General features: G+C 37.2%; 1 protein-coding gene across 1 annotated transcript in view; it reads left to right on the top strand.

Moving 5' to 3' along the window:
- Nucleotides 1-12810, top strand: part of LOC102494653 (CUGBP Elav-like family member 4) — a 56519-nt gene extending 43709 nt beyond the window's left edge. Inside the window, 2 exon segments of the mRNA XM_014584573.2 lie at nucleotides 12184-12337; nucleotides 12340-12810. Of these exon segments, the coding sequence (XP_014440059.1) occupies nucleotides 12184-12337; nucleotides 12340-12608 (423 nt within the window). The 3' untranslated portion in view covers nucleotides 12609-12810.
- The last annotated feature ends 800 nt before the right edge of the window (nucleotides 12811-13610 follow it).

Raw genomic sequence — 13610 nt, 5'->3', positions numbered from 1 at the left:
AAATCTCTCTCTAAATGTGTGTGCGTGTATATATATATATATATACACGCACACACATACATACACATGCATATTATGGTTTTACATTTTCTTCTAATTTTTTTTTTTAATTTCTTCTTCTCAGAGTGATCCCCAACAAGACTTTTACATTGAAATCACTCCCGGCTTCACTAGCCTAGGGATCTTGAGCACACAAATACCTGGCATATTCCCTGGGATTCAAATTGAAGACCTTCCCATGTGGAACCAGTTATGTCATCTTTTGGTGCCTAATGAAAATATTTCTCAAAAACTGTGCAAAAGAACTATTTAGCTGGTATAAATTAAAGGGAACAATCTTAGGCCAGAGACAAGGAAAAAAATATGGTACCACAGGGCCAAAAATTCTAATGCTGTTTCTAATCCTAAGGGTATCTGCTGATTCCTCGGAATCTAGAGCCTAGATTTTTTTGTTTATTTGTTTGTTTTTTACATTTAATCACATATATCTTTTTTTAAATATTTTTGAGAGGTTTTTGCTATAAGGCATACGCATTTACCAGAAAGACAGAGAGCAACAGAGAGATAGAAAACAAGAAATCACCTCCCAAGGGGAAATGGCCACACCACAATCCCTTTTCCTCCATTCTCCTCTCAGGATCTTGGGCACGCACGCACATGCACCTGGTGTGAGTTTAAGCCACCGGGTCTGGGACTTGAACCGCAGTCGGCTAAATGGGAGTCCAGCAACATAGCCATTATGCCAACTGCTGGTCCCAAATCACATGTATCTTTACAGTGTAAAACATTTCTTTTTCCAGCACAAATACCATGCATATTGGCCAAGACAAAGGCATTATTATACATAGGTTTTAATGGGACACTGCATGCAAAGGGCAAGAGACAAAGCCTGGGACTTCAATTACTGGGTGTCAGGAAAGTCATGATGCATTTTGGTATAGAAAAACAGAAAACTACATCATGAATTTCCTAATAACCTAAATGGATAAGAGGAGACACCAAGAATGCCTGCCTGTATGGGGCACAAGAAGAACAGCACAGTCAATAATGAATGCACACACGCACACATGACATTTAATCTAGCTTACCTGTTTTGGATTTGGATTTTCGTACAGTAAAAATAAATAAATAAATACTCATTTGAGAATTTATAATCATAAACTTCACTCAAGAACACATGAAAGACTTGAAAAAAAAACTATTTCAAAAAATTTAGTTTGGCTCAGCAGTGGTGACAGGCAGATAGTGCCACTACTTGGGAGGCTAGGAGCTGCGCTGCAACCCAGATTCAGTTCCCAGGCCAACCTGAACATGCCAGCTATGATTGCATACACCTATATCTCTGTCTAAATAGGAGGCTGAGGCAGGAGTGTTGAACACTCATGAGAAACTCTTTCAAAAATACCTATGTCTGTCTGTCTTCTCCTCTTTCTTGTCCCCTCATTCTCACTTTCTGTCTCTCATAAATAATAAGACAAATAAAATAGATGAACGTATTTCTAGGTTGTGCTTATAGTTAGCTGGCTGAACAAGTGAATTCTTAAAAGAGAAATTCACTCCAAACTTAGTCTCTGAAGAATTCTCACATATAAAGGTTTTTTTCCCCTTATTCAGTCTTGTTTATTTATGATTGCAAAGTAATTGTACATGTTTCTGGAATGCGGTCTGTTTTTTTTTTTTTTTTTAAGAATTATTTTATTTCGGGCTGGCAGGTGGTGTGATGGTCAGGGGCACTGGACTCCCACATAACCAACCGTGGTTTTGTTTTTGTTTTTGTTTTTGTTTTTTCTTAGCTTTTTATTCATTTATTATCATCATAATCTTGTTTATGTTACATTTAATTACATATAACTTTACAGTGTAATATATTGTTTTTTCAAAAGGGAATGCCATGCATGTCAGTCAAAATAGAGACATTAATCTCCCCACTTCATCATTCAATATCTTTTCATTGTTTTTCCCAATCATTATTATTATTATTCCAATTATTTTTTAAACAGTCAATCACTATTTCTCATTTTGCTTGTAAAAAGACTTTACCCATCATGAAATACTTCTCAGACCAATCCAGTTGAGAATACTATACACGTCATCATCAATAGGTAATAAGCCATATCTGTGTCCCACTAATGTCATGCCTTTCTATTTGTTCTCTTGCTATCTTTCTCTATCCTCTTCTCTTCACCTCCCCCCATTCCACACTGTCCTATTCTTGTTAAGTACTTTCACTGCTTTTATGTCCTTCAATATTTCGCTCTCTACCCTAGAGTGCAGATAGTTGGTATATATTAAAGTTTTAAAACATATCACTTCATAATTTTAAAAAATGATAATCACTAGGAGGCTGGATGGTAACACAACAGTAAAACATGGCACTCTGCAAGCTGACCCATGTGGGAAGGTTTTAGGTTCCACATGGAGAACAGCTAGCTCACAGCTGGGGCCATGAGACTGAGAGTGGACCATAATGTCAAGACCCTCTTGAGAGTGCTGTCTCTGTCTCTCTCTCTCTCTTCCTGTCTCTCTCATGCACGGAAGAAGTAAATAAGTAGTAAAATAAAATGAAATAACTACACATATAGGGACAAGCCATTATGGCAAGAGTCACCAGAAACAATAAACCACATGCACAGACCCACAGTGTAGTCATTGTTATTGGTATGTGCAGAATATAAAACCCATGTGTCTTATGTATTTAAAGGAACAAGTAACAATTTAAGGTATAAACAGGTAACCCAAGTTACTGCAATTAATAAAGAAGCTTTTAAAATGTTACCTCTATAACTCCAAAGAATTAAAAATGCATTTATGATGCCAGCCGTTGTACTTGATGATTAATGGAGCCAAATCCCACCTGGTCAACTTTGTAGGTTCTAATCTTAGATCTGGTGGCTTGAAAAACATGCCAGGCATATGCATGTCCCAAATCCCCAGATGATGGAGAAGTAAAAGAGAAGATATTGTATCATGACCACATCCTCTTAGGGGGTGCATTCTCCCTTTCCCCTTCTTTGTCTCTTTGTTCTTTCCCTGGTGAGACAGAGAGAAAGTAAAATTTTAATAAACAAGTTTACAAACACTTGAAAAGTGATGAAGTCATGGAAACTTCTATTATATAACATGGTAGAATAGATACCAGACCAAGCCTGTCACTGCAAACACCTTGCAATTTTATCACCTGAGCTGAGACTGTCAAATCGAACTCACATGATCATAGATCTTGCCCTTTATCACTATTTACTACTTATTTTATTAATATACTTATTTTCAAGGCACAGGCAGAACAGAGAGAGATGTGGAACCTTATAAGGCCTCCCCAGTTCTCTCTTATATGTACTCAGAACCCAGATTAGCACAGGAATCCTCCAGATGTTGTGTACAGAAGACATTTGGGGTCATAAAACTTTTCCATTTTATACTCATATATTTACATTGCTCCTGTCACACTTTCCATTTTCCATGCAACGTAATTCAGATTCCAAGTTTGTTTATGATAAGTAGTTCTAGAAAAGTAGTATGTCCTCCAGAACTCCATAAATAAGGTCTCTCCCACGAATGAACATGACTTTCTTATTTGCAAGCGATTTGGGTTTTTGCACATTTGTAAGGAGATAAGACCTAATTTCCTTCTTTCCCAAGGTCTTTTTCTACAAGCCCCCATAGAAGTGGTATAGGGAAGGATTGTACACTGGTTTCTTCTCCCCTATATATTTCCCACATCTGAAAATATTATATAATATATTGTTTTTAAAGTTTATTTCCTTAAATATTCCTTTATAGAGAGAAAGCAGGGGGTACTTCCAACAGGGTTTTCTCACCATGATCCACCTTCAGCCTCACCAACCATGTTCAAAGATCGGTGTGAGCTCGTGGTGTGTACAGGGAGGCCCTGGTCCCTGAGCCAGGACCTTTTCATGTGGCCTCAGATCATGTAGCACTATGTTGCACTATTGCTACACCACCACGGCTGGTCGCATAGTTTTTAAACAACTCTTACGTGACAAAGAAGTTAAAGAATGATTTGCCAAAAATTGGGAGTTAAGGGATGATCCAGAGTTGTATGTAGACTAGTGAACCTTCACCTAGAAGATATTAGCCAAATAGTGCGAACATGTGTGTTCATCAGGCCTACCCAGGTACAGTGATGTATCGCGTTAACAATCATGACACATACTGAAAAATGCATCATTAGGCGATTTCATCATTGTGCAAACATTATGAAGTATGGTTACATAAACCTAGCTGATATTGTCTATTACACTATGTCAGCTAGGTTTATGTAGATTATATGGAGTAGCCTATTAAAATCCTATGGGACCACTGTTTTACATGTGGTCTGTCACTGACAGAAACATCATTATTGGATAGACAAAGAGAGAGACTTCTAAAACATTGAAAAGATAGTTACTTGTCATAAACCTTGTAATTCGCAATCACAAATTACCTCTCATGTGGGTTTGTAATCTGAATTTATAATTCTTGAATGGCCAAATAACTCTCAAACTGTGAATTTTTTAAAGAGGCCCTATACTGGTAAAGGAATATTATTAAGACAGACAAAAATATTATGAGGGACTTTATATTTATTCCAGACTTCTCTATCTCTCCAAAAATAGCTACAATTGCTGTTTCAAGGAAGAGTCCAAAAATTATTAGAAATCAAATCCAGAGACAGACATACCACCACATGCTAAAGAAGCTAAGGCGGGAGGAATAGAAAATAATTCCACCCAGGAAATTGGTTAAGTTGGTAATTGAATAGAAAACATAAATTCTTCTGATTATAATAGACTGGAGACCTTGATAGACAACTGTCTCTAATAAAGAATAATAGATTTGGATAGTTTGTAGTAAAACTTACTACCTTGGGCTAATTTCTTAACTTTCTTTCATACCAGTAAAATTGCATAATCATGCTATCAACCTATAAGTCAGTGGCCTTCATATGTCTAAAACAATACTGACATGATGGTGACCAGCAGATGGCATAGCAGTTACATTGCTGCACTTCCACATGGCTTACTGTGGTTCAAGTCCTAGACCCAGTGGCTTCAAACACATACTGGGCATGTGTGCATCTGTGCCCAAGATTGCGGGAGAAGAATGGAGGAGAGGGGATTGCTGCATATTCATTGCCCTTGGAGGAAGGGAGAGTGATTTCTCACTTTCCCTCTCACTGTCTCTGTCTCTATGGCAAGCGCACATGCCCTAAAGAAAAACCCTTTAAAAACATACTACTAACATGCAGTGAATTATGAAGAGTTTTCATGGATCTTTTGTGAACAGTACACATGTGCATTTATAAAAATAATAATTCAATGCAAAATAATATGCAGCTTATTCATTAAGCTAGTATTTATGTCTTCTATATGCCAGGCAAAGTTCTAAATGCTGAGGTTTTATCACTACACAAAAAGGTCAGAACACATATATATATATGGATAGACAAAGAGAGAGACTTCTAAAACATTGAAAAGATAGTTACTTGTCATAAACCTTGTAATTCGCAATCACAAATTACCTCTCATGTGGGTTTGTAATCTGAATTTATAATTCTTGAATGGCCAAATAACTCTCAAACTGTGAATTTTTTAAAGAGGCCCTATACTGGTAAAGGAATATTATTAAGACAGACAAAAATATTATGAGGGACTTTATATTTATTCCAGACTTCTCTATCTCTCCAAAATAAGCTACAATTGCTGTTTCAAGGAAGAGTCCAAAAATTATTAGAAATCAAATCCAGAGACAGACATACCACCACATGCTAAAGAAGCTAAGGCGGGAGGAATAGAAAATAATTCCACCCAGGAAATTGGTTAAGTTGGTAATTGAATAGAAAACATAAATTCTTCTGATTATAATAGACTGGAGACCTTGATAGACAACTGTCTCTAATAAAGAATAATAGATTTGGATAGTTTGTAGTAAAACTTACTACCTTGGGCTAATTTCTTAACTTTCTTTCATACCAGTAAAATTGCATAATCATGCTATCAACCTATAAGTCAGTGGCCTTCATATGTCTAAAACAATACTGACATGATGGTGACCAGCAGATGGCATAGCAGTTACATTGCTGCACTTCCACATGGCTTACTGTGGTTCAAGTCCTAGACCCAGTGGCTTCAAACACATACTGGGCATGTGTGCATCTGTGCCCAAGATTGCGGGAGAAGAATGGAGGAGAGGGGATTGCTGCATATTCATTGCCCTTGGAGGAAGGGAGAGTGATTTCTCACTTTCCCTCTCACTGTCTCTGTCTCTATGGCAAGTGCACATGCCCTAAAGAAAAACCCTTTAAAAACATACTACTAACATGCAGTGAATTATGAAGAGTTTTCATGGATCTTTTGTGAACAGTACACATGTGCATTTATAAAAATAATAATTCAATGCAAAATAATATGCAGCTTATTCATTAAGCTAGTATTTATGTCTTCTATATGCCAGGCAAAGTTCTAAATGCTGAGGTTTTATCACTACACAAAAAGGTCAGAACACCTGACTTCATAGAGCTTTAACTCTTAGTTTTTGCAATCAAGTAACTAGACAAGTAAATTACATTGACTATTAGATAACTATAATAAATAATATAATAAGAACATCAAGCAAAAAAGGAAGTTCTAGTATTAGGGACAAAGGTACATTCTTGGATGCATATGCTGGTGAAGTAAAAGAATAAATACTAATGTTAGGCATCTAAGTTTTTAAAAGAACTTACAAAAGTAACAACAGTATAAGCCCAAATAAAAATAAAATCTTTTCTACAAGAAAATCCTATGCCCACATGGACTCACCAGGCAATTTTTACCCAATTCTTAAGAAAACAAATACACAGAAGACTGATAACAAGTGTTGGCAAGAAGGTGTATCTATCTGGGTATCTAATAAGGTGAATTTTAAATTTGTACAACCACTTTTATTGTCTCTTCAAATTGAATATACACATCCTAAATTAATACCCAACAGAAATAAGCACAAAAGTCTGCCTCAAAAAATTGTTGTCAAATATTTAACAACTTCATTATTTGCCAACATTACAATGAAGAAATCCAGTGTATTATTTTCAGTTATATAGTAGAATATGATATGGCAATAAAAATGAGTGAACTCATCTATCAACATAAATTAATTTTATAAACATAATTGTGAATGGAGTAAGCACGATGAAAATAGTGTAAATATCTCAAATCCATTTTATGAAATTCAAAAACAGGCAAATAGTTAAGAGCTTTGTATGACCCAATGTCAACCTTTGAATGATTGGTAGTTGAAATTAAAGATTATATCTATATATTCTTAATGGATTATTAATGTTATTTTCTGAGGTCTGAGGAGACAGATAAATTGATTACCATTTAGAAGCATTTAAATAGCTCTCATATGCTTATTTCTAAGAGCAAATGTATTCTCCGGAGATCTAGCAATATGTTAAATAATATTTATCGTTATTATCTTACTTGAAAATGTAATTAATGAATTAGTTAACCTTGCAACATATTTTCTTACTAATTTTATTTTAAGCGAACTTGTTTTTTTTGCAAAAAGGACAAATCTTTTACCAAAAAGAGCACTTAAGGTCATAAACAAATAATCCAATTTAGAATGTGTCAAGATATGACTTAATTCCTTAAATAAGCTCTTAAAAATACATTAGTGAAAATAAGTCATTGCATATTCCATATCTATTATTGAAGGAAATAAAAGTTTATTTGGCTATAAAATCCCTTTGTTGCCATGTTCCTCTTTCTGAATTGTTCATTTTTTCCTTTCTGGCTATCTTGCATCCATCTATTATTGAGGAGCCAGCTGCAGCCTCCTCTCTCCATGCCTGGGCAGTTTGCCATGCATACTGTAATGCAATGCCTTACATGACTTTAGATTGCTCAGTATAACAGATATCCTAAGTCTATGTCTTATCCCTTTAACTGGAAAGCAACAACAATTTATTTTGCTTCTTTTATATCTACTAAATCACCTACAACATCCTGATCATTTTTTCCCCTCAGAGATGTACATAATACAGTGAATACTTAGTTACTGATTGTGTGACATAAACACTCTGTTGACACCAGGATGATGAGATAGTGTGATTCTCTGTGTGAAGAGGAGTAATGAACTCAATTTTAACGTAACTCATAGAGTTTAGTACGTATATAATATGTTGCTTAATACAGACTCTCTTTAATACATTTGATTCAATTCCCAAAAGCATTTATTGGCCTACTATGTGTTGAAAACTGTAAGGGCAGATGATAGGGATATTATTAGAGAATAGAACCGAAAAATCTCTGCTCTTAAAAGTTTATATTCCAATGGAGACTTGAGTATATCTGGGAGAGGTATTTGGTCAGGAAAACGAGCAAGAGCAGAGGTCCTGAGTCAGGGGTGTTGAGACTTGCAAGGAAGAGGTCAGAGTTAGGAGGGAGCCAGATGGTGTAAGGTTGTATATTGCTGTATAATGAGGAGCCAGTGAAGGACTGTCAGCAGAGGACTGGCACCACCTGATACTTGTAACAGCACCAATGTAGGTGATATTTTGGATTTAAAGATTACTTGAGGTTGGTCCTAGAAATGAAATTTGTGGCCCCATGACATTTTCTTCTTTTGTCCTTCATACTCATCTTTAAGGTGTATCAAATTTGTGACCTACATACCATAAAAATCTTTCTACTCACAGCATGTGTGTTTTAACTTTTCTTTTTCTTTTTTTTGAGAGAGATTTTTGCTATAGGCTGTGTGTGCTCACCAGAGAGACAAAGAGACAGAAAGTGAGAAATCACTCCCAAGGGGGATTGCCACACCTGAATCCCTTCTCCTCTGTTCTCCTCCTGGGATCTTGGGCACACATGCAAACAAGACTGGTTTAAGTTTGAAGCAACTGGGTCTGGGACTCAAATTGTGGTCAGTCATGTGGGAGTCCAGCAACGTAATCACTATGCCATCTGCTGGTCCCAGCATGCATGTTTTAAACATATCCATTTGACAATGACTTCTATATCATATCAATGTAGAAGTAAGAGGGTTTCCTCTTACATGATTGCTGAAAGAGAAGTAAAACCTAATTTATAGACATGCAAATACTTTCTATACAAACCATTATTCTTAGGTTCAAACAGAACTAGTTCTCTGTTTTAAACCTACTGATTTAAACATAGGAATGTTTCCAGAGAAACTTTAAAAATAGGTCAGTGTGATTTTTTAAATTATCATTTTTGGAGATTATCTACATACTTATTTCCTATGCATGTCTTTAATTTAAAATTAAAAAGAAAATCTTCCTCTCAACAATCTAAAGTATCCTTCCTCAGTCACTAGTTAGGGTTCAGCTGGTTCATTTTTCCTAATTATGAATATATTTCAGCCAAACAAATATTTCATCAGGGAAAAACTTTGGAATATTTTATGTTTGAGTCTTTTGGCAATTTTTTCCTTTCAGAGGGAGACTTATGAACAAAAATAAAGTCTTCACAATTCAAGATGTAATAATGCCATTTTGAGTTTTCATTTGTGAATACTAACTTCATATGGACAATCAGCCCATAAAGTTAGAAGCATGTGTGATGAATTTCAAGAGCTCTTCTTTTTACCCATTTGGGAACTTTTCCATTCTTTATTTGCCAAAGTAGATATTTCTTGCTTTCTAGGAAAATCTTACCTGTGTTGTCATGGTTCTGGAGACAATGTCAGTCATGTGGTCTAGCACCTCCAAAAACATACAAGAATACATGTTTTCTTCCCCCAAACAATCATAGTACTCTATCTCAACAAATAAGGTATATCTAAGTTACTCAAACTAAAGACATTGGAATTCTCTAGATTCCTTAGGAACATATAGTTCTTTTCCTTTTACTTCGTGAGTTTTAAATGTATGACTCTGAAACCATCTGTGTCCACATTTACGGACATATGGAAAAATCTACTTTACAGAAGGAGATGATGAAAACAAGAGAATCAAGTGAAGATAAGAAGAGGATTTACAGATATATAAACAAGGTTTAGAGCCTAGAGAGAAAGACAGAGAGAGGGGGAGCAAAGAAAGGCACTTATTGTCCAGTTCTAACCCTTGTGCTGTTGATTCCTGCCACTCTACAGTCTTCCTTAGCAAAATAAATCAATTCAACACTTTTTGTTTAAAATGAATTTCTTTCATGTATAACCAAAACAAATTTGAGATTGAAATTAATACCAGCAGTTGTGGTGGAAAAGGAAAACCTTAAAATGGAAATTTGGATATATTGAAGTGGACTGAGTTACCAAGGATAATGTTGTTACCTCAGTATGGAAACTGAATATCTTGGTATGTCACAAAAAAGTTAAAAAGTGCCCTCTTGGGACCAGCAAATGGTATAACGGTTACCTCACTGGACTCCAGCATGGCATACTGCAGTTCGAGTCCTAGACCTAACAGCTTGAAACTCATGCTGGATGTGTGTGCCTGTGCCCAAAATGCCAAGAAAAGCATGAAGGGGAAGAGATTGCGGCATGGCCATCCCATCAGGAGCGTGATTTGCTTTCTGTCTCTCTGGTGAGCTTGTGTCATACAGCATAAACTTCCCCTCTCTCTCTCAAAAAAAGAAAAAAAAAAGTCCCCTCTTAAGCCTTTGGATTTTACATGTTTAATGAATATGAAGCTATAAAGACTTGGTGGAAAATTCAAAATTCTTAGAGTAGATTTAGATTGTTTATTTTACAATAAGGTCCTAAAGAAATGACACAAGCTAATCTTGTATGTTGAGATAGTGTACTATGATCATTTCAGAATAGTTCATATAGATCTTTGTATGTTTTGAGAAGTACTGGACTGCATGCTTGATATTCCTTCCAGAATCATGAGGAAATAAGTAAGAATTTCCTAAAGGTAAGAAATATCTACTCTGAGAAGCAAAAGATGGAAAAGTTCTCAAACAGGTTAAAAGGAGATATCTCATAAACTAGCCCATCCAAAATTAGAAAGGGGATTGCACAGACGAATTTTAGTGACCTTGTCATCTGTTCTTTTGCTGCTTGCATTCATTTAACTTTACAAAATATTAGGAGTTAGCCATTTGCCAGGAATATCGGTCATATGACCCCCAATGATCTTTGGTTGGTTGTGAGAGAAAAGGAAGATTGAGAGAGGAAAGAGTTGAAAAAAATCATGAACAGTACATTATTTGTCATTAGGGAAATGGATATTAAATCATAATTGAATATCACTACACACCTATTACAGTGGCCAAGAAAACAACAATAACAACAAAATAACAGAAAATGTTTTGGCTACTTATACATTGAACCACAAACTTAGCATACTATCTAGAAATAGGGTGATTTGCAACTGTCTGGTTACACAGAAATCCTTAATGACTATTTATAGCAGTTTTATCATAATCATTAGAAGCTAGAAACACCAACGTTTCTTTCAAAAGAATACTGGATAGACACGTTGCAATATCTAAACAATGTGATAGTATTTAGTAATCAAAAAGAACAAGCTATTAGTTAATGCAATAACATGAGTAAATGTTTAAATGACTTTTACTAGGTGAATGAAGTCATATACAAAAGGTCATATATTGTATAGTTCCATTTATATGACATCCCGGGAAAGGCAAAAATTACAAGGATAGAAAACATAATGGTTGTTAGGCATTAGGGAAGCAGGAAGTGAGTGATTAGAAATGGCACTTGGGGACCAGCAGTTAGCGTAATGGCTATGTCGCTGGACTCCCACGTAGTCAACTGCGGTTTGCATCCTGGACCCGGTGGCTTAAACTCACACCGGGCGCGTGTGTGTGTGTGCCCAGGATCCCGAGAGGAGAATGGAGAAAGGATTGTGGCATGGCCATCCCTCTGGGGAGTGATTTCTCACTTTCTATCTCTTTGTCTCTTTCTGTCTGTCTGGCGAGCACACGCGCCCTATAGCAAAAAACTCTCAAAAACAAACAAACAAGGCCCCTGGAGAAGCATCCACCCCAGAGGCACTGCTGAATTCTTTTTTTTTTTTTTTTTTTGAAAGGTTTTTGCTATTGGGCGACAGAGAGAGACAGAGAGACAGAAAGTGAGAAATCACCCCCAAGGGAGGATGGCCACACCGCAATCCCTTCTCTTCCATTCTCTTTTTGGGATCTTAGGCACGCAGGCACACGCACCCGGCGTCAGGGTGCTGCTGAACTTTGTGTGGGCTATTTCGAGAAGTTGGTGAAGCTGTTCATTGGAAACCTGCCCAGGGAGGCCACAGAACAGGAGATCCACTCACTCTTTGAGCAATCTGGAAAGGTGCTAGAATGTGACATCCTTAAGAGCTGTGGCTTTATGCACATAGAAGACCAAACTGCATCTGAGGATGCCATACCAACCCGCACCACTGCAGGCTGCATGGAGCAAACATCAGTGCGGAAGGTAGCAAGAGTAAGAGCAAAACCTCGACAAAGTTGCACGTGGGCAACATCAGTCCCACCTGTATCAACAAGGAACCTCCTGCCAAGTTTGAGGACGGTTCGGTTATTGAATGTGACATCGTGAAAGATTGTGCTTTTGTACATATGGAGTGGGCAGAGGATGCAGTGGAGGCCATCAGAGGCCTTGATAACAGAGTTTCGGTGGAAATGTGTGTGGGCTGAAATTCCAAGCCGTAATTGTGCATGAGAATACACCCTTCTTGGTACCCCATCTCCCTGGGACATTCTCGGCTCTGTAGGTTGAGTCCCTCAGGAACTGTGGACCTTAATTTACCTTGCAAAGTTTGGACCTTTTCCTGTCTCCTGCCCATTTTCCTGTTCTTCATATCCTTCAATACTTCTGTAGCTTCCCATTCAAGTTTTGTTTTCCCAGCAGCTCTCATTGTGTGCAGAAACTGGTGGGGTCCCTACTGTCTCCTTCTTGCCTCCTGCTTCCAGTGGGTGTCGGATTTGGGAATGACATGGGTGAAGTGTCACTGCTCTTGGGTCTCTTTTTTGGCTCAAAAGTAGACCTATAGAATTGGGTCACTTTTTTTCTTTCCAGTGAAATAAATGGTTTTCAACGTAAAAAAAATGGCACTTTCAATGAAGTTTTAGGGCAGAAAACTGCTCTTTGCAGTACAGGGGTGATGGAGACATTATTATATGCATCATTCCAAACCTACAGAACTTTGTATTACAAGGAAGTATTTCCACATTATTATTTCATGAAATGTAATTATTTTATTTCACTGGTACTTTTTTTTTTTTGGAGAGATTTTCACTGTAGGGCGCGTGCGCTCGCCAGACAGACAGAGAGAGACACAGAGACAGAAAGCGAGAAATCACCCCCCAGGGGGGATGGTCATGCCGCAATCCCTTCTCCTCCATTCTCCTCTCGGGATCTTGGGCACGCATGCACACACGCCCGGCGTGAGTTTTAAGCCACCGGGTCCAGGACACGAACCGCGGTCAACTACGTGGGAGTCCAGCGACATAGCCATTACGCTAACTGCTGGTTCCCTTCACTGGTACTTTTTAAAGCCCTAAATCCCACACACATCATGAGAGAAAAACATTTAAAAATTCCAGATTACAGAACATTCACAGGATAGCTGGAAATGACTACTCAAGACAGCCAAGCTCTTAAAAAAAAAAAAGACCGAGCAATATTCATAGCCAAAA

This window comes from Tupaia chinensis, unplaced genomic scaffold (genome assembly GCF_000334495.1).
Source record: "Tupaia chinensis unplaced genomic scaffold, TupChi_1.0 Scaffold147185_1, whole genome shotgun sequence".
Lineage (NCBI taxonomy): Eukaryota > Metazoa > Chordata > Mammalia > Scandentia > Tupaiidae > Tupaia > Tupaia belangeri.
The sequence above is the reverse complement of the archived record's forward strand: the minus strand, read 5'-3'. Positions and strand labels throughout refer to the sequence as shown.